The sequence below is a fragment of the Leuresthes tenuis genome, unplaced genomic scaffold (assembly GCF_036924035.1).
Source record: "Leuresthes tenuis unplaced genomic scaffold, fLeuTen1.0.hap1 SCAF_7, whole genome shotgun sequence".
Classification (NCBI taxonomy): domain Eukaryota; kingdom Metazoa; phylum Chordata; class Actinopteri; order Atheriniformes; family Atherinopsidae; genus Leuresthes; species Leuresthes tenuis.
Window position 1 is genome coordinate 13,142,604 of NW_027325361.1, and position 23,704 is coordinate 13,166,307.

General features: G+C 39.3%; 2 protein-coding genes across 2 annotated transcripts in view; one reads left to right on the forward strand and one right to left on the reverse strand.

The window, feature by feature from the left end:
* The first annotated feature begins 17,554 nt into the window (after positions 1–17,554).
* Positions 17,555–21,442, forward strand: LOC140311814 (profilin-2-like). Its single transcript, XM_072389360.1, has 3 exons — positions 17,555–17,874; positions 19,440–19,632; positions 20,006–21,442. Exons 1-3 carry the CDS (start codon positions 17,746–17,748, stop codon positions 20,101–20,103), a joined length of 420 nt encoding a protein of 139 aa, XP_072245461.1. The 5' UTR covers positions 17,555–17,745; the 3' UTR covers positions 20,104–21,442.
* A 794-nt stretch (positions 21,443–22,236) lies between these two features.
* rnf13 (ring finger protein 13) overlaps positions 22,237–23,704 on the reverse strand; it is a 34,463-nt gene continuing 32,995 nt past the window's right edge. The window contains exon 10 of the mRNA XM_072389361.1: positions 22,237–23,580. Within this exon, the coding sequence (XP_072245462.1) occupies positions 23,216–23,580 (365 nt within the window). The 3' untranslated portion in view covers positions 22,237–23,215. The remainder of the gene's footprint in view (positions 23,581–23,704) is intronic.

The following is a 23,704-nucleotide window of genomic DNA, read 5'->3' on the forward strand; positions in this document are numbered from 1 at the left end:
ACAACCAGACCACTTGCTTGGTCTTTTTTTGTATACATCAGTCATACTTCTGTTGTTCTGCATCCTTTAATATTAGAACATTCAAAATTTAGATTTTTTTTCTATTTATGCTGGTACCTAAAAACCTAAAAAAAAAAATACATAACATATCATTTAACCCTCTGAGGTCTATGATCACAAACAGATTGCATGACATCATTACGGCACAGACCCCAGAGAGATAATATGCACCCTATCTGGTATGAATGTTCTCATTAAAAAACTGTAACTGCAGATCATTTGTATACATTCTCATGGATAAATTTAAATTTTGAGGAAGCCATGCAGTTTGGACATGTTGTTGATTCAGTGTTGTGTAATATGTGTTGCATAACTGACTTAATCATAAGATCAAAAAAGATTAGAGATATTGTATGCTTTCAAAGATGTGGGAATTTCAGATGAATGACCTGTTGAATGTGATCATGGACACACCTGAAACGCAGACAATTGTGTGATTAAGGGTGGTATCGTGGACTGTTTTTAAGCACCATGTCACTTTATGACTGAAAATGTCTTGAGAAGTTTGCGTCTTTAAGTAATTCAATGTGGACTTGACTTTTTTTGCTTTAAACTATGTTTGTATCATTCAAATGTCTTTTCTTATACAATGCTGCGGTAACACACTCATATAGTATGTATTTTGTCTGAAATGTCATTCACTAAAGCAGTAGATAGAGAGGATTTAAGCAAAGGAAGCAGAGAAAAACAATCAGAATGTTCTGTTGCATTTAAAACAGACATTTAAACAAAAGCTATGAACAATATTCAGATTTGTCTTAAATAAATATAATGACACCACAGTGGAAAACCTAAAAAAAAGACCTGAATGAAATATAACTTGTGAAATATAAAAACAAAAAGTTGATTATATAAAAAAAAGGTTGATATGCTTGAATAATCAGAAAGGAAAATAAGTCATTTCAATGCTTGGTGCTAAAATGTTAAATTGTTTTACTTCACTTCAAAGTTGTACTAAAATGTTTAGGTGAACTAGTTCATTTACTTTTCAATGCTAAATACAAAAAATACATTCAAAGTAAAGCCAGATGAGTTTAGCTGAATGAGGGTTAACAGTATAGTTGACGATATTATAAAACTTTTTAACTCGACACAAAGACACTTTGTCAAACTCCACAAAGCAAACCTGTGACTACCCCTGGTAATCCAACCCCTCTGTCTTTATTTATTGCAGCTTTTACAATTTTATATATATATATATATATATATATATAAGTAAATAAGAAAAGCTTGATATAAGGGTTGAAATAAGAACAAAAACTAAGCTTAATATCTTTTTTCTAAGGTACATTTATCGCAAAGGACAGCTTTGCTGTATTATTCCACTGCCGCAACCTCGCTAATCATTGAATTACATGGTTACGTAATGTCCGGATGTCGACTCACAAGGTCTGTGTGACAAAAACAATCTCATGCCCTCCTCAGATAAGACTGAGGAGAAGGGAAACAGAACATGGGTTTATTCACATATGGGGTACAAAACTGTACGCCGTAGTAAGGCTAACAACAGCTTAGAAGATTATGAGTTAATTTGCGTAAACATCATGAAAGTAGAACTAAGATTAGATGTTTTGTTAACTACTTAAAAGTATCACTTTTGGAGGCTGTGGTTTTAGTTTTAAACTTTTGTCAGTGAGGATGAGTACCATGAAAAAAATGTCTCAGTGACTGTAATGAGAACATTTGAACTGTAATTTCCTTAAGAATGACACTCATCTAACACAGTAATCTTCTTTCAATTGTATTAGACATGTTTTCATTAGCCAAACAGTGCATTAACTGCTCTCCTCATAAATCTGGAAGTAACCCCATATAAAAACTATAGTATGTTGCAACATTAGCCCCAACAAGCTCTCTACTAAGAGGGCTTGTTTTAGTAGAAGGCTGTGCGTGGGCTTTCCCTGCCCCAGCTGAAGTGTTTGTGTAGCTGGTTGTATTTATTTGCTCTGGTCTGAGGGCGACAGACTACCTGGCTGTGCTGCGGCATGTTACATTTCAACATGCTGGGCCCACTTTCAGTGTACCACCTCGAAAACAACACAGGCGTTGTGCTGTCTGTATTTTGGGGCCAAGGGGGTTTTGGCCAGCGGTCACTTTCAGCAGCTCAACCTGCTAGAACTCTGGCCTTTAGAAAAGTCTTGTGGGGTTCGAGAGTGCACAATCAACAAACAGACTGACCAAACATCTTTCAGAGCTTGCTAAAAAAAGGGCTTCCCCAGAGAAAAGCGTACAAGGGGTTGCTTCAGTTCAACTTAACCAGCTCGAAGGTGAAATAATGCTGGTGAACCTTGTGCATGGGCTCAGGTTTTCTGGGCTGCATTCTCACGGAAACACACTTAGGCTTGTTAGTTTTGACCTGGGTCATTTTTTTCCCAAGTGTGAGACTGCTAATGAAACGAGCGCTAAACAAGCTCAGATGCCTTCTCAAGTGTGTTTTTCAAAGGAAAGTACTATCCTGTTTTAGCCAAATTAGCTTGCGTATGAGTTCAAAATATGCACAACTCACAGTGCAAGCCCAAAGTTTACATTTTTGGAGATCGCTGGCTGCACTTTTCTGTTGAGGCATGCACGTTCATCATTTTTCACTTCCTCATGAGTTTCCTCAGAGGCAGCCTATGGGAAGAGTCATACCTCAGTTACCACATAGATTATGTAATACTTTATGTAACTAATCCAGATTCAAATATCTTTTTTTTTTCTTTTAAAAAAGGATTTGCCTATATTGACACTGTACTGGATGTACTGCAGATACATAAACATTCCGATGCTCACCATCATCTCTGTCCATATGGTCCACATGACATCATAGTTATTGTATGCACACGCTGATAAACTGTCAGAAAATCCCACACCGTGCAATAATGTTTTTGGCACAGTGCAGTACTAGAAACTAGTGTGTGATCTGAGGAGTAAGCGTCACAAATGATTGGTTTTCAAAGCACCTGGTTGTGGAGTGTTTTTCCTTTGAAAGCCCTTGACAAGCAAAGACAGGTTCAGTGTGATACTGACGATCCGAATCAGAAACCATCAGGAAGTGTAATTTCCAGTGTAATTTCTAAACTGAAAATGATGAATCACTAAACAACTCTATTTAGATTAACTGAGTGCATTATTAGCTCCCAAAACAACCTAAAATCTTTAAGTTGACACAAAGCAATGCAAGTTTGCCCACAACACAGATTTTCCTCCATCATTAAGCAGCTTTACAAAAATTTGAATTCTAAGTCCACTGCAGTTTACCAGAGGTGTCAGCAGGACTCAGACTGATGCCACGACCTCCATGTTGGCAGAAAAGAAAAAGCCATCGGCCCATTTTGAAGCAGAAATATCACAAATTAGTCGTTTGGCTGCCAAAGAATGTATCTGCATAAAGCTCTCAGCGTAAAATTGTCTTGGTTTGCTGCTCTTGAGTGGTATAATGTTATAATGAATGTTAAAAAAGGGTGGGGGGGATTGAATATCCAAGTTGGAAGACTTCAGTAAACTGTTGTTTTTTTATTTAACCATTTTGCAGCATTTTGTAATATCTTATTTACTAAATTGAAAATAATCAAAGTCTTAGAAGGATGCAAACTGATTACATCATGAAACCTCAGTTGAATCGAGCCAGTTTAGGTTTGTTTTACAACTTTTCTTTTAGTCATATACCGCTATGCTGTGGTACAAGCATCTGCTCTTTCATGGTTACAGTGTTCAGTATAGCTTATTGAGTTTTGGTGTATTCTTTGTTCCCCATTTGGCTTTGAAGGATCTCTTTCTGTGTATGTCATGTTCTATTTCACTTCAGATCCCTTTCCTTTACCCTTTCTGTGATTGTAGGGTCACAATCAGAGCCAAGGTTCATCTCATCTGTATGATTTGTGCTTCCTCATCTCCTCTCTTGAATCTCCTGCTCGTGACAGGCAAATAGATCTCGGCAAAATATTTTGAAAGATGTCTCAATTCCTAATACGCTCTTGGACAAAAGAGGAGTGAAGTTGCAAAGGGATTGCTGGAGAAAATATAAGCATGGATAGACTACAGTATCTTTTTTGGTATATATATCTATCTATATATATATAGATAGATATATATATGGCCTCATACACCTTTAATGCTCATCTGAAATAGGAATTAGAAGGGGTAGGCCAAAACAAAAGAAATTGTTTGATGATGCAGCTCTGTCATTTTAAAATGATGACTCCAAAGCAAGGGTGGCTCATTCTATCAAATTCCAAATACATCTGACGGGAGGGACAAAGACATGTGGAGAGGAGTCAAGCAGATGAAATTAGGATGTTCAAATTGGGAAATGGCATAAGGAGCTTGTGTGTGTATGCACAGTCTTGTCTCTCCCTCAGCCTTCTGTCAATTTGTCTGGGGTTTTTTTTTCCCACCTGCTGCCTTTCCTTCGTTTATCCTCACTGTTTGTACGCCCTGTGCATGTGTATTTTTGTGGATTCCTCTTATTTCAGACTGTGCTCCACCTTACTCTAAGAGTTCATGTCTCCTCTTCCACCTGTAAATTGCATCGTTTTTTTCTTTTCTTTTCTGTTGTCTAATCTGACCGCATATGGAAAACGTGTGAAACTTTTTTAGCCATTTGAGGTTGTTCGGTCTTAAAATGTTCTTTTTTACTGTTTTATGCACACACGTGGGGATCCCTCCGAGTGTAACTGTGAAGTGCCGCGAATCATAAAGTTTATTGAGACCTTTCTCTTAATTTGACTTCTACTTGTATCCGCCAGAGAATTCGCCTTTCATTGATTGCTCAGTCATTCCCTGGGACATCTAGATAGATTCATATGTGGTTGATATGAGGAGAGGTATAATTTTTTTTTTCTCACAAGCTCCCTAAAACAATGAGTACAAAGTTCAGGGCATTGGCCTTAAAACTCTTACAAAACAAAGAATAATCCCTTTTTTTATTATTGAAAACTGGGCAAATTATTGCAAAGGAGGAAAAACTGCTTTTTGAAAGAGGAAAGACTTTTGACAGTGCGGTTGAAGGTTTTTTTATTATTACTTTTAAATTGTGTTAAACTGCAACACCATTTGACTTGAACGATTATCTCTAAAAGGTGTAAGAGACTGAAACACAGTGACTCACGAATCTAAATACGTGTTACTGAGCATGGGAACAGTATAACATGCCTACACACCCATCTATGACTGGATGAGAAATTTTCCAAGGGAATGTGGGCATTTCTGAGCCAGAGCAAATCTAAAATCCACTTGAATCGTTTCCTTTTTCAATTTCTGGGATTTTACGGTTTTCAAGATACTGTAATGTAAGTTGTATTACGTCAGAAAAGAGGGTAGAAACAATTTTGTGCCAAAAAGATTTAATCTTTCAGGTGGAAAATGAACAATGATCAAGTTCCTCTATGCCGTCATGCCTGCAGTCAGACATTCATCTTCATCATTCAGCAGATTTGACCACTTTACTCAACATGTTTTGCTAAAATACCTTAAGGACACCTTTTATTTATGTTTGCTGTCTGGTGTGTTCACAATCACTTGTATTTCATGGCATGGGTCCAGGTTATCCAGGATAACACATAATCAGTGTCAAAGACAAAATAGAAAAAAAAGGTGAAATTTAACAACTATATTGACAGTAAACCTAGGTGGATCTCTGATAAGCAGAATACTGTGCAGACCTACCTCAGAATTAACGGTGAGGTTTAGATAGATAATGGCCTATTTTGATAATGGTGGTGTATCACACTGCCAAACATGTCAGTCCAAAATTTCCCAAATGTAATCAGCTGGGTTGAGATATGGTTATTGTGGAGGCCACCGATAATGATTAATATGATTTTTGGGCCGCTGTGGATCAGTGGTTAGAGTGGGTCGTTCCGTAACCGGAGTGTTGGCGATTTGATTCCCGCCCTTGCCACTCATAAATAGATTGGTGGACTGACAGCTGGAGGGGTCGGCCCTTGAGCAAGGCACCCTTACGTCCCGGGCGCAGTGTTTAGCTGCCCACTGCTCCAGTGAATGGCATCTGTCTCCATGAGTGTGTGACCGTGTGCATGTGCATGTGTGTTCAACAGGTGCCAACCTGGATGGGTCAAATGCGGAGGAGTAACTTTGTGTTAACAGTTGTGTGTACATGACAATAAAGTAATCTTAATCCTTGTCTTTTATTTTCATTAAACCAGTCAGTGAACTCTCATGTGGATGAGGTCGCTCTGGAAAAGACCATGAACACCTGGACAGAAACGTTTTTATCACTCTGAACAACTTTTGAGTCAGTGGCTCTGACCCCTCTGAATCAGTCTGCATTAGTAAATTATAGTGGCGTGGAAAACTGGGATTTTCCATTTCTCCTCAAAACTGGTCTCTTTGTGGTTCTTCTGCTTCTCATCTTCCTTGTCTGATATATTTCTTTCTTTCATTGAAGACTGATACAAGTGCACACATCATCTTCACACTCAGTCTGCAAAGTTTCAAAAGTCTGGCTACATGTTGATGGCCACAGAAGGACCCAGCTGACCCTTTCAGACTGCTAGGATGGCTAAATTTATATCACACAGGCCTCGTGCCTGAGCGAACACAGGAAGTGTGAATTACCTTTAAGGGAACAAATGCAACCAGAACATGCCAGTTAAAACCCACCGGATGTAGAAATAATGCAGGGCTTTTTTTATTTTAGCTTTATGAAGATCTGATTTTGATGGTACTGCAAAAATGGTGGATTGCAATGGTTAGAGATTCTGATGCACAGGTCAAAACAGGCTTGAAGTACACTCCACCAAGCAGGTTTATTTACAAAGCAGGGATCAATATCAAGTAATCAGTTAGAGAGCAAAATTCACAAGTAAGGGCTTGTCAACAATGGTATCTAAAAGCAGAGTGACTAAGAAACATACAGGCAAAAATGAGGCACAGGGAAGCTGAGGTCATACTCATACTGAATAATCATGAGCAATTATACTGGACTGCTTGTCACAAAGGAGCCCAGAGGACAAGTAAAAACCAGACAATATGATGACTAAAAAAGCAGATAACAGGTGTGAAAACCAGGAAACAAAACAAAGACAGACGTGATCAGTACCATGATTAGTAAGTAACGCTGCCTTCCATTTTCCTCAGAAGCTGGAACTCGAAGCTGGGAAGGTCCTCATCCCCCGGTATTTTATTTCTAAAACCAGTGGGATTTGCTCCTTGTCATGTTCACTGACTAGGGCAGCAATCATTGGCAATCCAAGCTGAAAACAACATATTACGATCCATGTAGCACAAACAAACACTCTAGTGATGTGTTCAGGGACAGAGGTGGGACTCTACTAAGTGTGAAACTGATTTAATGAGACACAGAGTGACAAATGTGCTGCTAGACTGTTTATTGCTGCAGTTATCACCATGTTGGAGTTTGACATTGAGGGCGATAAAGTTCCTCTGACTTTAAGAGTTGGAGATCCAACTTTGGTTGAGTATTCCAGGTGATCGTTCCCACCTGGAACCTGGTGATTCCAACTTCCAAGTTCAAATAAAACACATCGTGAATATTGAAAATGAATTTCAAAGAGTCCCTGAGAACTGTCACACATGTTTAAGCTATGGTCTTTATCTAGACAAATTTTTAGTTTGCTAAATGTTAATGTAAATAAAAAATGTATGGTGTGTTGAATATTTGATTCTGTGTTGTGTTGTGTCAGAAGTTGAAGGATCTATGCAGACATCTTACACGGCAGATCTACAGAAAGCCACGTGTTGGCTCTTAAAAATCAAACATCAACCAACATTTCTGCTTTTTTAAAGAAGAGACTACAAAAGTGACATTTATTTCAACAGTTAATTAAAATCTAAACCAAAATCTTGTCAGATTAACTCTGATCTATAGAGTTTGGCTCTGAAGTACAAAAGGAATTTAAAATATACTGCTGTACAAAAAAAATCACAGACCGAATGGGGGTTTGAGTTAAATTCTTGGTTTTGGCGTCATAACTCTGATCAGAGTTTGCTTGTAACCATAGAAACTATGTTTGTGAAGACAAGAGGGAAAGCAAAGCGCTATACATGTGAGTGCCTATGCTTAATAAGTGGTTTCTCCTCTCCTGCCATGACTCAGACGTTTGCCTGGAGCAAAGTATGGATGTTGCCTTTGCAGGCTATGTTTCAAAGTGAAATATATGTTGAATATGTTAACTGATGCTTTACATTTTAATTAGCTTCAGCCTTAAATTAGAGCAAAATCTTAAAATTATCAGCATTCAGTTAAAAGAAATGAGAATTATTACATCCAATGATTACTGAACCTGATATCAGTGCTTACAACCTAACCATGACATTATTGTCAGATACATCTTGACACTGTAGTTTATTTTATGTTTCTTACTCTTCCAAACTCAAATGAATGACCTTTGACCTCACAGGCCATCTTCCCCTTCAGTTAATACGGGCAGGGGTGCTTCCAGTTTTTAATCTTCTCATTGTATTCAAAATCCCGGGCAACTTAATTTCTTAATTGCTCGGCTTGAAGGGGATTATTGCGTCTCAGAGGCCAGCAGGGCCACCAGGAGGCTTAGTACGGGGTGAGAGGTGGGTGCGGGGTCAGCGTGTTCGACCGGCGGCACTTGACACAAACAAGCAACATGTGCGCATGAAGGTAGCCAGACCGATGGAGAGATTAACACTATTTCAAGTGAGTGTGAGTTTGTGCAGGCCCAAGCGTGTTCCATCCTGCTGTTCTGTTCATATCTGGGCTGCCTTTAGGTTAAATGGGCATTCCAACAATTTCATTAGGTCAGCTTATTTATCACAGAGTGTACCACTCAAAAGATAGCTTAATGTCTCTGAAGAATTGAGGGTACTTCATGGGTATTCAGGGGACATTGGCTCAGTTGGTGCCATTATTGGATATGTCGGATATTCTGCCACTTGCGGCTGATCTAACTTGCCAGACCTGTAGATGTCCCTGTTGAGTCTATTCAATTTCCATTTTGTTTGTTTCTTTTCTTTTTTGAGCAGGGTTTAACAAACACCCATCACTCCAGTTCTAAAAAGACACTGAAAAAACACTGAAGAATGTTTTCGTTTCAACAGCTCATGTGTTTTCTGTGTTCTATGATTTATAAAACATTGTTTTATGAGATTTTCAAATCAATTCACTCTGTTTTTTTTAAATATCATTATTATTGTCATTATTACTTTATAAGTGTCCTCGTGACTTTTTTCCCTTTGGATTTGGGATTACACTTTAAAAATCCACTTTTTAACTTTGTGTTTCCTTCAGTAAATCGTAAGGCTGCTTATTGGGTACAGTTTCGGTTCACTGCAGACCAAACAGTCCCAAAGGATTTTCTTTTCAGCTGTTCTTTACTGGAAGGGTTGTGTTGCTCTACCTTTTCTTTACCCTGGAAGCATTTTTGTTGGTTTCAAGTTAGGCTGCGTACTGGGCCCGCTAATGGAGGGTGTCACCTGGTGTTCATGCTGCCGTATTATTATGCACTTCATTGATTGTTTATATGAAGAAATTCTCTTCATGTTAACACATATAAGTATATAAACATTTTTTAATGATTTTTTATATATTATTGTAGTACTGTACACAGATGTACTCATTTATGTTGATGTTGCACAGATTGCATATTTTTAAGGGTTTTTATTGCACAACACTAGAAAGCTTTCTGGGTCAATGCTTATCATCCATACTTGCTGAAATAATGTCTATTTAACTGCATCTTCTCTAAAATCGTTAGTAAAACATGCAAGTGAACTGCATTTCAAGTGCAAGTGAACCAATGATGCAGTACAATGTGGCAGCCACAAGGTGTCATCATCTTACAGTGAAACAATAATGCAGCACTATGGTCAACTTAATTTCCCTTTCTCTTTATCAAGGAAATCTATTTAGTATCTTTGATTAGTAGTTTTTTTATATACATATATTGGGACAGTGCATCTTGCTATATTATTTTCCTTCTGTTTTAAAGATATTCTTCATTTGTATTGTTGTCTTGTCAGATTTTTGTGATCTCAATGTCTTAGTTACACTTCTTGCTAAATCAATTTTCAACCTGTTTTTAGTTGCAAAGGAGAGTTATTTTTATAGTTCTCATTTGTCTTCTAGCGTCTCTGAGATAATGCCTTTTTTTATGTTGTCAAATATCTGTAAGTTATGTGCAAATGAAATCAAATGGAACCACGTGAAAATAGCATGCTATGATAAAACAGAAACAAAATATTGGCAAATGATTTGAAAACAGACCAGAGGCAAAAGTGTGTGTACCCTGCATGGTCAGCAGGTTCACCCTGCATGCACTGTTCTTTAAATGTCTGTCCGCTTTAAGGGCTTTTTTGGAGGTGGACTGTAATTGCTCAAACAAAACCTCCAGTTTGCACATCTTAAGTTAGTAAATAGTGTATTTCAAGGTTTGAAAAGGATCATTATCTTCTTGTGGAGGATATTCTCTATTCAAAAGTTTTTTTGGTCTTCCAGACTTTGCGTCTCCTGGTGATAAGTGAACAAACCAAAGTTTCACCTGATTTCATAGATAGGTATAAGATAGTATAATCAGCATAGCAATGGAAATTTATGACATGCTGTCTAATAATGTTACCTAATGGCAGCATATATATATATGAAAATAATTGGTCCAAGGACAGAACTCTGTGTAGCTCCATGACTTACTCTGGTGTGTGAGGAAGATTCTATTACAAGAACAAACTGAAATCTATCAGATAAATATGACTTAAACCAACCTAATGTAGTTCCTTTAATCCCAATAACATGTTGAAGTCTCTATAATACAACGCTGTGATGCTGCGACAAATGCAGCATTGAGCTCCAACAGGACAAGCACAGATGCAAGTCCGCTATCAGAAGCTAAGAGGAGATCACAGGTAACTTTCTGTGCTATGATGCACTATGAATCCTGACTGAAACTCTTCAAACAGATCACATAGTTGAGCTGCAACAATTTTCTCAAGAACTTTATACATTAATGGCAGGTTGAATATAGGTCACTGTGACGGCTGCACCTACAGCCGCACAGCTAACTAGTCAGTAACCCCATGCACCAACACTTTCAGTCATATTATGTGTATTTCTTGATATAATTTTGTTTTCATATTTGTTTAAACTAAGGTGAAATACATTATTTCTGTTTGTAAGCGCGCACATTTAGATCTAATTGTATTTTCAACTTGGTTAAATTTGTTTTATATGTTAAACCTGTTCTTTTCTTCTATCAGTGCTGGGGGGACACAGTGTAGTTTAAGTCCTTTAGATGTTAAAATGTATTCCTTTAGATTTACAGGTAATTTGTATTTTGTTAATTCTTTGAGTGATTATTAAATTAACTGTTAGGTTCTGTTTCTTAGTTTATTTGTTAGTGTGTGTTACTCCTCTTGTGTTAAATTGGTCTGATCAGCCAGTATTTAAGTTCTCCTTTGTTTCCTGTTTGAGAGGTCAGTTTGGTTCTGTGTTAAGTTACTTAACATTGGAACAGTTGGTTTGAAATTATTATGACTTTAATTTGTTTTGTTCATTTGACCTCTTTTAAGGACCCTGATATTATGTTCTTTGGGTAAATAAAACCCGTTTCTTTTTTTGAATCTATCTGTGTCCTCGTGCTTGACCAGCTCGGTCCTTCACAGTCACTAATTAGCTAACGCTCCTGGATTAAGAGTAGGTTCAAATCAGGTTCCAGAGATACTTCCAAAGCTGCTGTACTTGATGATACATCAAGGATTCCATGAATCTTCATGGAGAGAACTGGAAAAGTGATGCTATTTTATTTACTTAGGTCATATTTGTGTCATTACAAAAATATAAGACAAGTAGACTTAATATATTACACAAACCTGTTCTACACAGTGCTGTACAGTCTATATCACTTTTTTTCATTTGACTTGCAAATGACAGCTGCTTTTCTAAGAAGACTTTGGCTGTCGGCAAATGTGTGTCTGTGTGAGGGTAGATGTGGGTGGTGGTTTGTGAGTTGCTGTGCGCAGGTTTCCTTGTGGGTATTTCATGTATAGCCTGTAAACACGTATCCGTATCCGTGGGTGTGGCGGTCATAGGACTAACCAGGTGCTGAAATGTTGACTCACTCCATCTGAGCAGAGGTCAACGCTGAGGCAGCAGATAGAAAATAAACACAGCGTCAGTCCAGAGGTTCATATGTCTGTCAGAACTGTCACGACTTTCAGAGTCACACACACTAGACTGAAAACATTTGCACATATATGTTTACTACAGCGAAAATAAGACAAGTAGTAAAATAAAGCGTCAGCTGTGCATGAGCTTTGGTTTCCACAAATTAACACCATCATCTTCCAGGTGATCTTCCAGGAAATCCACTTCAGACTTGTTCCGAGGCACACTGACTGAAATCTACAGGTCAGATTTTCCCCATACAAGAAAACTAGAGCAGTGCTTTAGTACTACAGTGACAGATGCTTCTTTTTCTACTGTGACTCCATTCAAACACCTGTGATATGTATTTCCTGTTCGGTTCTTGAAAATTCAAATAGCAAATAAGTCAGACCCATGATTAGTAACTCTTAGGATCTGTAGGGGATTAAGCTTTATGTTTGTTGATTATCTCATGCAGTTGAATGATTTATTCAAGGTGGTTTTGCCTTTTGATGCTGTTCTTGATGAACTTCTGACGCAGCAGGCGGAGTTAGGACAGAGAGAACAGCACCACCTACAGAACACAGAGAGCGATGTTTATGCAGAGCATACCTCTGGTGGGAATCTATACAGCTCAAGGAGAGCTGGGCGGTGCTTTAATCACACACCTGGCAGATTCAAAGGGGAATAAACAATTCACTCATCTCTAGTTATTGTCAATTTTTAACCACACAAACTTTATATGTTTGACAATTTAGATTTTGCGTAAATATTTTGTAACATGGGGTATTGAGTCTTATTTGTTGTGAAACACAGCAAAGCGTTGCTATAATGCAGAAATTGATCAGTTAAACGACCCCCATGCAAACTTAGAATCATGATAAGAGTTACAGCAAGGACTAAGGACTAAGTGAAACTGAGAGTCAAGCATGAAAATATCCATCCAAACTCACTTCTTCCTTTTCTATGAATCATGACTATTCATCCATGTAGAACAGTGGGCCTTTATATCCAGTCTGTACATTATCATACCACTCTACCACCGACATAGGACTGGTTGTACAGTAACATACCCGACAGAACAACAACAATGTTCTTCTGAACAGACGGCCGGGTATATTTCACTTCAACTAAAATCTTCTGTTTAATGTGATGGCAAAATAGCAAAATATAGGACTTTTCAGAGTGTATTTGGAATGTATGTAAGTTTTTATTTGGATAAATAAATAAGATGACCTTATTTTTTTTTTTTATGGCAACTGAAAAGAAAGAGATGTCTACAAACCATAGGAGAAGCAGGAAACAACAAGGCAGGCTTTATGAGGCGTGACTAAGGCAACCAGGAGGTGCTTTTTGCACAAATGAGTGTGTATCTAAGATTTGATTGGTACATTTAAAAATATATCGAATTCGACGTTTTTAGTCTCATGTCTCCAGTTTACTAAATTATTGACCAACCAAATGGAAAAACCTGCACAGTAAACAAACAAGGTCACAAATTTCTCAAGAATTTTCTTTTGCTATGTGCTGCATGTGAGGCTCCCTGGCCGCATCATCGCTATTCAAATCCCAACTAGCCCTCTGGCCTCAGCGCCTTGCAGGTTTATGGAAACTTACCTTTTACAAGTGTGTGTGCATTTGCATGCCCGCATTTTACAATTCTGTTCATATGGGAGAATGTGGGTGTGTGCTTTTCGGGGTCAATTTGCATGTGTGTGACGTCCTCAGCGGTGATGTAGCTCCATTCCACGGATGGGTGGAGTGCATGCCTCTGAAAAGACTGCTTCATTGTGTGTCCCGCTGTGTCTAACACAAGCAGAGGGACTCCGCTGGCTGTGCAGATGAACCACTTTTGATCTGCCCTGCCAAGCTCTCTCAGGGAGCAAAGGTTACTGCCACCGCACAAGCCAGTGTCACAAGTTTTAGGGTGCAGTGAGCAAGACACATGCTTCTGAATGATAATGGCATTTTTCCATCTCTCCTCTGACCCTGTAGGATAGATATCTGCTATAACCACTCCTGTTTGAAAGAGAATCCTGTCTTGGTACTCATCTGTCAAAGCTTTCAACTGTATCTCTCAAATGGCGCATCCTGCTCTCCTCCAGCCTTGGCTGCTATTGATTCCCTTTGTCTGTGACAACGTGGGACCCGGTTAGCAACAAGGAGACATTTCCGAGGAAAAGAGCAGCATCGGTGCTCGATCTTTTTAACCTGACGCTGCTAAATATTTCATGCGCTGCACTGAAACTACTCCAAGAAGGAAAGACCAAAAAAAAGGATTTATTTTAAATTATGGTCAATCTAGCTTTAAATTTTAAAGTAAAATAAATACCAAATTGTGTGATTTACCCAAAGTTCCCAAGTGCACAAACCATTCATGAGCGGAAAATTTTTTTTTGCTGTACATTTTATTGAAAATACACAAATGCATATCAACCTTTAGGGGGCTTTCAACTACATGGCTGAAACATTTTGCTGCTGCTTTGTACGACCAGTGAGCCGGGCTCATGAATGAAGTCATTTCGCCAAATTGTGGTGCAACATGGCCTGAACTGCATTTGGGTCCGGCTACATGAGACAAAGCAGAGCTACCGGCAGAGTCACAAAGAGGGGCTGCGGAGGGAACACCTCAGGGGTATCTTCATACAAATTTATTCTGGCTGTCATGGAGTAAACACCTGCAGATGAGAAAAGGCTTATGTGAAAGACAAAAGATGGAAAGTGATCAAAATGACTGTAAATGTCCATCTGAAAGTTACAGTGAATGCTAAAGAAGGGCAGAGTTACTAGGGGACAACATGTAGTGCTTCAGATACACCATGACCTGCATGACTTTACCGACATATCATAGTAAATATTTCAAAAGGCCAGTACTGTGGTGTCCTATAATTATTTGTTGACAAATGTATTGGAAAACCAAAATCGGCAAGTTGTCAAGTCGAGAGAGATCGATGTAATTTGTTATACTGTGCTATGGATCTTTGTTGCTGAAGCCAAAAACAATTCAAGACACATAAATAGGTGATGTCTGTCATGGCACCGTCGCTTGCTCTAAATCCGTTGCACAGAAAGTTACAGACATAAAACTCACCCTATCCTTGAAAGACAACTAATATTTAAATGCTGATGTTTAGCTTATTTGATTTGACTGTTTTCTTTTTCTTTTTTTTTTTACCAGTCCTTTCTCCAACTATTTATTTCCTTGCCTTGTTTCTTCATTAGAGACAGTAAACCTTTTATGAAAATGCATTGACTGGAGAGCTGTCTGTCACTCTGCAATAATTTCTGTGACAGTGTATTGCAAGCATGCATTGGGGTTGCATTATAGGGTCACAGGCCATAAAAGCAAACAACCCTCGCCATCAGCCGCTTCAAAACAAACTCATAAACAAAGAACGGTTTGGACACTTTGCTTTCTTTCTCAGGAGAACATTTCCACGTCAGTTTTCTACGTCTTGAAAGATAAGGAGCACATGTGTCTAAAAAAATAAGGAAAATGCCGAGGTAGGTTGTTATCCAGCTGCTATGATGGCAATACGCTCTGCTAATGGCCTTGGTCAAAACGAAGCCTTTTCTAAAGCAAACAAGTTAGCTTTTCAGTATCTGTGACTCACACAGGCTGAGTGGTGAAGTGGAAAGTCGTACTGTTTTGACAGTGGAAACAGTCTGCATCCAATAAGAGAGCAGGGTATGGGTGTGGCTGAATGATGGACAGACCAACTTCTTGCAATGGTCAATGAATAACTTTCTCCACACTCATTCTTCTGCAGGGACAGAAAGAGAACGAACTCAGGAAGTTTTGAGACAAAGATAGAAGTGTTTTGCACCGCAAGGCTTCAGAGAGTCTAAAATTAAGGAGACTGTGTAAAAGGCCATAAAACTTCAGCTCACTGGCAATGCTTCTTTTGTATAGGGGTCTGTGCATGTCAATTATTCGGCCCTTGCGAGCACTCATGGTTGCGCCGAAAGTGTGCAGAGTCACATAAGTTGACTTTTTCGAGTATTTTACAAAAACTCATTTTAATCCACTCTTCTGTTAACGCAGGCATTTTACCACAGCCAGGTTCATTCCATGGGGGGATACTGACAATTAGAACTTTCTATTGACAATACTGGAAAGAAAAAAAAAAGATCAAAACATTTTAAAACAGCCAAGCGAAACTTCCTGACTTCCTGGGATGAACATCACAGATGTAGAATATTACCTGTGTAAGAGAAGAAGAGCAGATTTTCAGTAATGTGAAATGACCTGTTGGGACATCTTTCTATTTAGGTAAAAAAAAAAAAAAAGAAAAGAAACTGCAGTCTTTTTCTGTTAAGATTACAGAGTCAAATGGTTGCCTTATTAATGGTTTCCATGGAGATAACACAAACACAGACGCATGCAAAACACCATTAATAGGTGACCTGATACTGTCCTGTAGAAGTCAAATGAGTGATCTCATAACTGACATCATCTGTAAGTGTGCGCCCTACTGAGCAAATCATTGTATCTTTTGGAGTTTAACCGTGTCTTCCCTGATTGTTGTGATCGACCGCATTTTCAATGTTATGCAAAATGAATGAACAATGATAATTGGATCATGCAGCAGCAAACAGTAAGCACACATAAACCAAGTTAAAGCACACATTAACCACGTTATATTATAGACAACAAAAATAGAGAATAAGACAAAGTTATACATAGTATAAAAATAAATAAAAATAAATACACATTCGCAGAATAAATATGACTTAGAATTATTATGATTATGAAACTGTAAAACGATATGATTGGTGCAAACCAATATTAAACTGTGCAAATCAATAATAAACCGATAGTCACTGGAGTCATTGGAGGACAACCTGGAGAATAGGCTATTCTTAAAATGGAAATATTCGCATATGAATGAAATGCCATGAATTGCCTCAGAGTCTCCTGAGGTGGCCAAACACATTTACATTGTTCTTTAAATATCATAAGAAACTTTTTCAGCTGCTGTCCTGCCGAAAGTGTGCATTCATTTATTAGCATGGCATTGTGTGCCATTAGTTCCTGGAAAGTTTTCCGTATGCTCTAACCAGGATCCTTCCCTGTTTTTCACGGTGATTGTCATCTGCAATGTTATAGGTGTAATGTGTAAATGATGCCTGAAAAAGAAATGTCCATACTTTGTAATAACGTTTACATGAGCCTGGAGCAATAACAACGAGGTTTTGCTAGTTTATACCAATTCAAACAAGCATAGTGACTGGACTAACCTTAGCTACGTTGTGTTGTAAAACATTCGAGTTACTGGAGAAAAAAAAAAATAGACTGCCGAGCTTTTAGCAATCAAATTCAACCACGGTATTCCTCCGCGGCGAACTATATCAAGCAATAAAAGCGGAAAGACGAATAACGGCCATGCGGAATGATTTTTTTTTTTCTAGTGCTGACTACACCCAAGCGTCTGGATGAAAACTGCGGCTTCTCAACGTTGCCTGACCAGAAGAATACCTGGGCGTGAAAGAGGCGGGGTCGTTTTTTTACCGATATATACAGCTTCCTTATAGTTTTTTTTTTTTTGGCGTTCAAGAGACGTTTGTGATCTAACTTTACCCAGCGTATTTCAACCTAGAACTGATTGTCAAACATGACCTGGGTGGAGTACCTGAGCTCGCTGCTGATAAAGGACGCCTGCCAGGACGCAGCCGTTGTTGGGCACACGGAAAACAAATATGTCTGGGCAAGTACTGAAGGGAGCATTTTCGCGTCTATAACGGTCAGTATTCGCTATGTGCCACTATCAAAGAATTTGCCGATGGTATGCGTTTGTCTGCATTGTTGAAAGAGTGCGGTACACATGGTATCTGGTGGTCACACTTAAGATGCGTTGGCAGGCGTGCAACGTTGTCGACATTTCCAGTTTTCTTTGAAACATTTTAAAAAAACCACTGCAGGAGATGACAGGGCGAGCGACTAATATCCCCGAGAACTGGAGTTAAAGGGGCTAATCTGTTGGCAATGCTAACAAGCGGTAATTGGCCGTGTCTGCTTGTGGTACCGTTCAGTTAAGACGAAAAGGATAAGACGTGTCCGATCTGTATAATTTTGTAAAATTAAAGGCGGCGTGTTCCTTATAACCATAACAAGCTTGTTATTGCTCTGAGCGGGATAAGTTAATGTTCGGACTGTATAGCAAACTAGCTCGCGGTTAGCTCAAACCAGACCGGTCATTCTCATTGGAGACCATTAGCGGCTAACAGTACAATCGCAAAGTTGGTGGTGGCGCTCACATGTGCTCCTGACGTGCAGACTATCCGTTGGTCTCTTATTTTTCCTGTTCCCCAATTAGGCTTCTGTGAATAATGCTAGTGCTACCGCCCATTTCCTTCGATATGGCTGATGCACTTCCAGCTTCTTCGTCTTGTTCATGGAAGCTAATTAAGATATCTGCCGGCTACCTTGTTAGCTGCAGGCTAACATTTATTGCCATTTTTATCGACCACAACGTCTGCTTGAATTACTTTGTTACCTCCGGCGTTTTCTCAAGCCTCTATTTTGTCATTTTCGCTCGACGATGTAAATTTTGAGGAGTCACGATTGCAGCTAAAACTTTTTTTTCCCTTTCCCCTGAAGGTTTTCCTGTGTGCGATGACTGTGCAATATGGGAGTCGAAGGGCTCTGTATCTTTTGTTAATGCTGTGTGTTTCTAATGAAGATTTGCTTTTTAACTACAGCAAAGTCATGAAATGCACTTTTGTTTGTGGTAGCCAGAATCATCCCAAATATGCGTCTGGACTCCTTTTCAAAGCCCTCTGGAACATAAGAACTTGTCATTGATGGTACAAAAAGGGGAATACTACAGGGAGGCTAATGCTTTCTGTTCTTAGATCTCCCATAAAATGCACAACTTTAGTCTGGTCAGGGTCTTTTGGTGATGACGTGTTCCAGAAATGGAAGCCAAGAGTAAGCATAGGTTTAGCACCTTAGTTTGATCAACTACATGGTTTTAGTCCAAAAGTATACTTGATATTTTCAAGCGTGTCACATTGTGTTTCTACTCCCAATGTGGAGTCAAGTTTGAGTTAAACAGAGTAGGGGTTTGAGGTATAACCAGGTGTTTTCTTTACTCTGCATCATGTCTGAGATGTGCATCTAATCATGTTGATGCCATTGAGTTGGTACATTAATTCCACAAAAAAATGCTACTAATCTTTAGCAGTCAAATTTCAGGTCTTTGATTCAAAATCGACACTGAGCAGAAAGCTATTGTAACTCAAATCTGAAATCAGCCAAGGTAATCTTTTCTTTTGTGCTTTTTTTTTTTTTTTTTTTTTTTGCCAGCCTTCTGAAATTGACAGGCTAGTGGGAAAAGACCGACAGGAATTGTTCATCAACGGGCTGACCTTGGGGTCGAAGAAGTGCTCTGTAATTCGAGATGAACTCCTCGTTGATGGCGTTCATACAATGGACATTCGGACAAAGGGTGAAGGGGGAGAGGCGAAATACAATATTTCTGTAGGCTGGTCACTGAGCGGTGAGCATTGCTTCTGTTTTTTAAGTAATTCATATTCTAGTTGTGCTACAGTAACATGGTAGCCTGTTTTGATGCAGCGCTGTTTATTGTTGTAGCCTATATGTTGTGCGTGTGGTGGGGGTTTGCAACACATCTCCCATGCCAACAGTTTTGTTGTTGTTATATTGAATGTACCCCTGGTTAGCAGTGTTGATGAGCCAACAAAAAAAAGTAACTGTCAAGCCTACAGCAAAATCCCAGGAGCATTTCCAATGATGCAGGGTTCAGACTCTGCCCCATATTTAGCTGGGGTGGAAATGAGGATTTTTCTTTTCCAGCCTTGATATCATCATGCCTGTTCATTCTTTTTTTTTTTTCCCTTTGTGTACTCCAGCATTGGTTCTTCTCAAGGGGAATGAAGGTGTCCATGGAGGGGTACTAAACCAAAAAGCATTTAATGTGGCCTACAGCCTGCGCCAACTTGCTATCTAAAGCAGCCTGTACCCAGCTACACTAGCAACTTGCCCTTGCCACCCTGTTGCATTTCATACTACTTCCAGTTTGTAATTTCTGCCTTGTCCCCACCCTATTTGTTAACCCCTCCTTTTTTCTTTTTTGTTGTTTTTGGTTAACCCTCCTCTTCCTGAAGACACTTGTGCCACCCCTAAGGACTCGAGAGAAATCTGAACTTAACAAAGACCAGCAGAAACAGAAAAAATCTGGCTCAACGCTCTTTCAATGGAAGCTATAGCATCAATTTGAAGTAGAGTACTTTTTTTTTTTTTGTTTGTTTTGATTTTCTCCTCCCATCTTTGTTTAATGGTACATATCATGTAATGCTCCCAAACCCAACCATAGACACTCCACCACCTGAGCAGTTTTTTTTTTTTTTTTTTTGAGCAGTAACTAAGGTCGTCATATCTTCCTTTATTTCCTCCATGTCCAGGAGTGGAGACTGTGCATATCTCGGACCACTGTAATTTGTCACACACCCACCCCAGGCTTCCTCTTGCCAAAATTTTCAGACCCCCCCCCCCCCCCCCTAGCTTGAATTTGGTAATACTAAAAACCCTACATGAGACGGCTTGTTAAACACCACTCGTAACCCAGCTGCTCTCCCTCCAGAGTCACTGTTTTCCTGACTCTATTCATGTAAAGGAGAGTTGTCACTACTGTTAATTTTTTTTTATTTATTTATTTTTTAAATGGGACCAAGTGTAGTCGCAGCTTGGGTGCTTATAACTGCTCAATATCACATGATGGAAAGCGAATGCATTTGTACAAACCCATGCTACTTAACTGTGGAATAAATTGCCTACTTTCTAGTCCACCGAGCTGTGGTATGGTCCACGCTCAATACTGCTTACTGTAACGTCCAACTGATAAACAACTGACTTTTGAAAATAGAAATGACACTCATTGGATGAGTTGAAACGATGGCGCTCGTGGTTGTCGTGTCCAAACCTAACTGCAGAACCTGTGTATCCTGTGCCATAACATAGAAATCTGTTGTAAAATGGATTTTACCCGCTGTTCAACTGTCATTTAATCTGCCCTTATTATTTTTTTTTTCTCTTAGCTTCTGCTCCACTGTTTAGGCCTTGTGGGATATGTGTACTCATATTAAAAAGGAAGAAATAGTTCAGTTTGCTGTTTTTGTTCATTACCTTTCCTCACCACTTTATTCCATTTAATTTTTTTTCCCTTCTTCTTGCATCTGGGAGACAGACTTTAATACATCTGATTTCATATGCATAAAGCAAGAAATGCCATAAATTGATTTATTACTTTGTTTACAGACAGATCAAATAAATTTATTCCAACCAGACAAGTGTTTACTGTCAGTTCTTCATCTCAGTTGTGTGCTTTGACCTGGTCTATGTCACCAACATTCCCTAAAGTTTAGCATAATGGATTAAATACTTCTGAAGTGGCTCTACCTTCATGGCAACCTATATGATGGAGTGCTTTCAGGTCAAGTGCACTTTGGAAACAAAAGGTAGAAATTCTTTGTATGCATCTTTGATGGATCTGAAAACAAACTGAACCTTTTTTTTTTTTTTTTTTTTTAATTTAAAATGCCTACTTAGTTCTGCCAGACACCCCAGGGGAAGAAAAAGTTTACAAAGTGGTTGGATATTTATTTGTAGCTCATTTCACATTGGAATTGTCTCCCTTCCAAAATCCATTAATTTCATTTGACACGAACCACTGGTCCCGTAAGTACCAAAGAGTCAAAGTGAATAAGATCTAATAATGCTCTAAAATGTGGTGGTTTTTCCCTCCCTTGGTGTGGGAATAGATGAAATTTCCTTTTCATTTATACATTAAAACCAGACAGGAGATGGGGAACAGCATGAAATCTTTGTTCGAGTTAAGATCACCCCTCAAATGTCTAATTTGCACATAGGGAGACCACAATAAGGACATTTCTGTTATCTGATAAAAGCTCCCTCAACTTTCACCTGCTTACTGTGCCACGGCGCTCTTGAACAGGCTTTTCACCACATGAGAATAGGCGTTGCAGAAAATGCCACCGTGAGCGTTTAAGATGCAAGTAGGGGATGCAGAATTGTTCAGAGATGGTTAACGCTGGCAAATTTCAATCAATAAGTGACAGTAAAATGTTCCTCAAGTGTCTCATTTTATTGAAGTGAGTTTGAGAAGACATACATGAGCAGGGAAAAATAAAACGTACGACAAAGATACAACTGAAAAGGCAATTTGTCAACACAAGTCTAGTCGTTTCCTGAAAAAAGAACATTTGCTTATATCCTATAAACAGTATTAAAACGAGATCGGTTAAATGTGCATTACGTGGTTCATCAACCAGTAACTGTTAAATGAAAGTCGGGAGCAGCCAGAAGAAGTTTACCAACGGGCAGTGTGGAACTTCATGTGATGCCTTGGAATACATTTCAACTACTGATTTCTCTTCAGTTTCTCTTACACGTGAATCACTGTAACAGATCAACTGTGGCACGAAACAACGAATCACATGGGCTCCTTCAGACATCAGGCTAGACATATATTGGCAAAACAATTTTGCTGTGACTTTAAATGTTGCTCAACTAGCTGTTATTTACGTTTTGTTTTTTTTTCCCCCAAACGGGTGCTGCATAGGTTCAAGTTGTGATGATGGACAGGAGATAATCGAAGGCTAAGATGCCACTTACAGTGATCTCTAATTCTTATTTAGATACATCTATTGATATATACACGTATATCTATAGATATATAGATATACATATATATATACAGACAGTATTTGTACTGAACCTTGTGTTGAGTGATTGTTTGTCTGGACCTTGCCACTTCTTTTTATGAGAAAAGTACAGTAAGCAGCCTACTGTACGTAAGTGTCATCAGTCCTGTCATGAGCTCACTGACTCTTTGTCACACACTTGTAACTCAGCGCTTCATTCGTAATCGCATAAAAAAACTAAAACTTAACTACACTTAAAGAGCATTTCAATGTACTGTGGGCAGTGACAGAAGAACTGGGATGATCAATCTGTTTTGTGCCCCCAACAAAAGTCTTTGTAGCTGTGAGGTTGGGGAGAGCAGGATGTCAGTGACAGATCAGGGACGACCAACACGGAAGTCAGGCTTGAGGCAGGTCGTGCTCGTGGCCTTCGGAGCACGGCTGCTGCATCTGCACCACCACAGTCTCCACGGTAACCTCCTCCTCGCTGTCGCTGCTGTCCAACTCGTCGTACTCGGAGGAGTCGGGGTCCTGCTCCGAGCGGGACGCTCCCGACATGGTGCCAAAGGAGTGAGCGCTGGTCGAGGCCAGGGAACGCAGCAGCGGCGTGCTCTCGGACACCTCCTCGTTCTCGTCGGGGCCGCTCTCCCCCTCCTCTGAATCCGAGTCGGAGTCGTCCTGCGAGGGGACCACTTTCTGCTTGCACACCGGACAGGTCTTTTTGGTTTTGGTCAGCCAGGGATCCACACACTTGCTGTGGTAAGCTACAGACAACGAGAACATCAGAACTCCACAAGCTCAGCGTATCAGTTCATTTGGTGTTACTTTAAACAAGACTTTTTCTACGTGTGGCTTAGCTGATCTCCCATTAGATGTGACAGTAAATCT

What these genes read in the sequence shown, in the direction of transcription:
- LOC140311814 (XM_072389360.1), top strand. Translation starts at nt 17,746, where the DNA reads ATGACCTGGGTGGAGTACCTGAGCTCGCTGCTGATAAAGGACGCCTGC. An exon ending in GCATTTTCGCGTCTATAACG is followed by an intron (nt 17,875 to 19,439) that starts GTCAGTATTCGC and finishes TTTTTTTGCCAG; the next exon opens with CCTTCTGAAATTGACAGGCT. An exon ending in TGTAGGCTGGTCACTGAGCG is followed by an intron (nt 19,633 to 20,005) that starts GTGAGCATTGCT and finishes TGTGTACTCCAG; the next exon opens with CATTGGTTCTTCTCAAGGGG.